The sequence below is a fragment of the Puntigrus tetrazona genome, chromosome 25 (assembly GCF_018831695.1).
Source record: "Puntigrus tetrazona isolate hp1 chromosome 25, ASM1883169v1, whole genome shotgun sequence".
NCBI classification, from domain to species: domain Eukaryota; kingdom Metazoa; phylum Chordata; class Actinopteri; order Cypriniformes; family Cyprinidae; genus Puntigrus; species Puntigrus tetrazona.
In genome coordinates, this window is record NC_056723.1 from 2,222,585 (window position 1) to 2,225,084 (window position 2,500).

Genomic DNA, 2,500 nt, shown 5'->3' on the forward strand with positions numbered 1-2,500 from the left:
TTATAAATCAGAGCAGGCATTAGCACCGGCCCCTAAGATAAATTCAAATTGCGTTTCGCTAATAAAGCGATGCTGTCCGCGCATCCGTTTTACGCGAGTTTTGCTTTTAAGCTCGGGCCAGAACAAATGCGAATGGATTTGTCTGCTCTTACAGCAGTTAGCGCGCTACACGCTAATGAGTTTGTGCTTTAAAAGCTGCTGTTTAGCTCAGCGCTACGCTACGCTCCACCTGAGCTCCAGTGCTGTAAACATTCATTTCATGCTTCGTTTTTAAATGGCTTTCTAACAGTTCTCTCGCTGCGATTGTGCTTAAAAAGAGAGCATTGATTGATCTGTCATTTCGGCTGTGTGTGTGTGTGTGTGTGTGTTCGTTCAGAGGTTTGGGATCGGTAACATTTGTTAAAGAAGTTTCACGGAAGTTTTGATGGAAAATACAGAACAAAGTAATATTGTGAAATATTATCATGATGTAAAATAGCGGTTTTCTATTGTAATATACATTAAAATGTAATTTATTCCTGTGATGTACAGCTGAATTCTCAGTTTCATTAATCCAGTTGTCAGTGCCAGAAATAAGAGCTTACGGAAATAATATACTGATTTATCATTGATGCTGTGCTGCTTAATATTTTTGGAAACATGCAATTATTTTTATTTTTTGCAAGCAAAAAAAAAAAAAAGACCGCATTTATTTAAAAATATACATATCTTCTAACATTAAAGTTAAACAATTTGGGGTCAGTATATTTTTATTTCTCATTTTGAAAGAAATGTATGCTTTTCTTTAGTAAGGATGTGTTAAATTAATTGAATAATAAATGATGATTTATTGATCTTATTTTTGATCATTAACTTGATGTCTGAGGATATGTATAATGACAAATTAAGTGTACAACTGTCATGGAACGAAATGCAAAAATACTAAAAAATATTTACATTACAAGTACATTACAAGTAATGCACTTTTAGGACTTTTTTTTTTTTTTTTTTTTTTTTTTAATTCACCCAGGAATTGAAAGCCTTTTTCCTGCATTGAAGGAAGTGTTTGTTTTTGTTTGAAAAAAAAAAAAAAAAAAATTATATATATATATATATATATATATATATATATATATATATATATATATATATATAATTTTTTTTTATTATTGTTGTATTTTTTTATATATTAAATGATATAAAATATCACAGTTGCTGACGCTGAGCATGTTCTCTTGTGTGTTTTAGAGTCTCAGGTCCCAGGAGTGCCGAGTTCTCTTCACGTTCGTCCGCTGGTGAACCGGATCGTGGTGAGCTGGACTCCTCCAGAAAACCAGGACATTTTAGTGCGAGGTTATAAAATCGGGTACGGCATCGGCAGTCCTCATGCCCACACGGTCACTCTAGACTACAAGCAGCGTTTCTACAGCATCGATAACCTCGGTGGGTGTACCGCTCTCACGCTGACGCCACGTGCGTCTACAGACGCTTTAAACTTGTTATCGGTGTCTCCCGCTGCAGACCCCAGCTCCCATTACGTCATCACCCTCAAGGCCTTCAACAACATGGGCGAAGGCGTTCCCATCTACAACAGCGCCACCACGAGACCTCAGTCCGGTAAGACCGGGATACACTGATTCATCTATCACCTGTGCGTCCAGACAAAAAACACACACGTCATGTCGTTTTGAAGCACATATATGACCAGCGTCGGTTTAACTAGCGCTAATTAGTGTCATTTAATTACCTTTCAATGATAAAGGAACACTTTTTTCGTTAATTAAATTACCACTTATGCAATTGTAGATTCAACATCAAAATATTAAGTCTAAACTTCAAATGCATGTTTTGTTTGCGTTTTTTTTTATACTTTGGTAAGTTAATGAGACCATCGGCAACACTTTAGTTGCTCAGTAGTAACTAGTTGGTTATTAACATAACTATTAAAGGGATATTGGCTGTTCATTATTTATTAAAAAGCACATATTAATGTCTCATTCTGAAGACCTTATTTTAAATCCTCAATCCTACTCTATTCTTAAACTTTCACAAGCAGTGATTAGGCAAAAGTATAGTTTTTATTTATGTAGTATATGTTTAAGTATATATTTATGTAGTTGTGTATTATTTATTCGTGTCCGACAAAAAATAATATAATCAGGATATGAATAAAAATAATCTTCATCTTCCATGAAGATATTTTGTAAATATCCTACCATAAATATAATTTTTTGCTTACTAATATGCATTGCTAAGACCTTCATCTGGACTTTTAAGGTGATTTCTATATATATTTTGGGTTTTTTTTGCAAATAATTCCATCTCTGATCGGCCAAATAGCGTCCGATCCCAACAAACCCATACATCAGTGGACAGCTTATTGGTTCAGATCCGTGTTCCCGGCTCCCAGCTGTGTCTCTCTCGTATCTAGCGCCAGACGTCTTTGTGTTTTAGCGCAAGTCTGTGAGGCTTCAGGCTCTAGAAGCCAGTCTGACGTCGTTTTGTAGTGAAGAGAAACTAC

At 35.4% G+C, this 2,500-nt stretch overlaps 1 protein-coding gene across 6 annotated transcripts in view; it reads left to right on the forward strand.

Annotated features, from left to right (window-relative positions):
• The window catches only part of LOC122331048 (neogenin), a 106,871-nt gene that overhangs the window by 92,241 nt on the left and 12,130 nt on the right, over positions 1-2,500 (forward strand). For all 6 annotated transcript variants that reach the window (XM_043228478.1, XM_043228483.1, XM_043228480.1 and 3 more), the window contains 2 exons: positions 1,228-1,422; positions 1,501-1,596. In XM_043228478.1, coding sequence (XP_043084413.1) covers positions 1,228-1,422; positions 1,501-1,596 — 291 coding nt within the window. The remainder of the gene's footprint in view (positions 1-1,227; positions 1,423-1,500; positions 1,597-2,500) is intronic.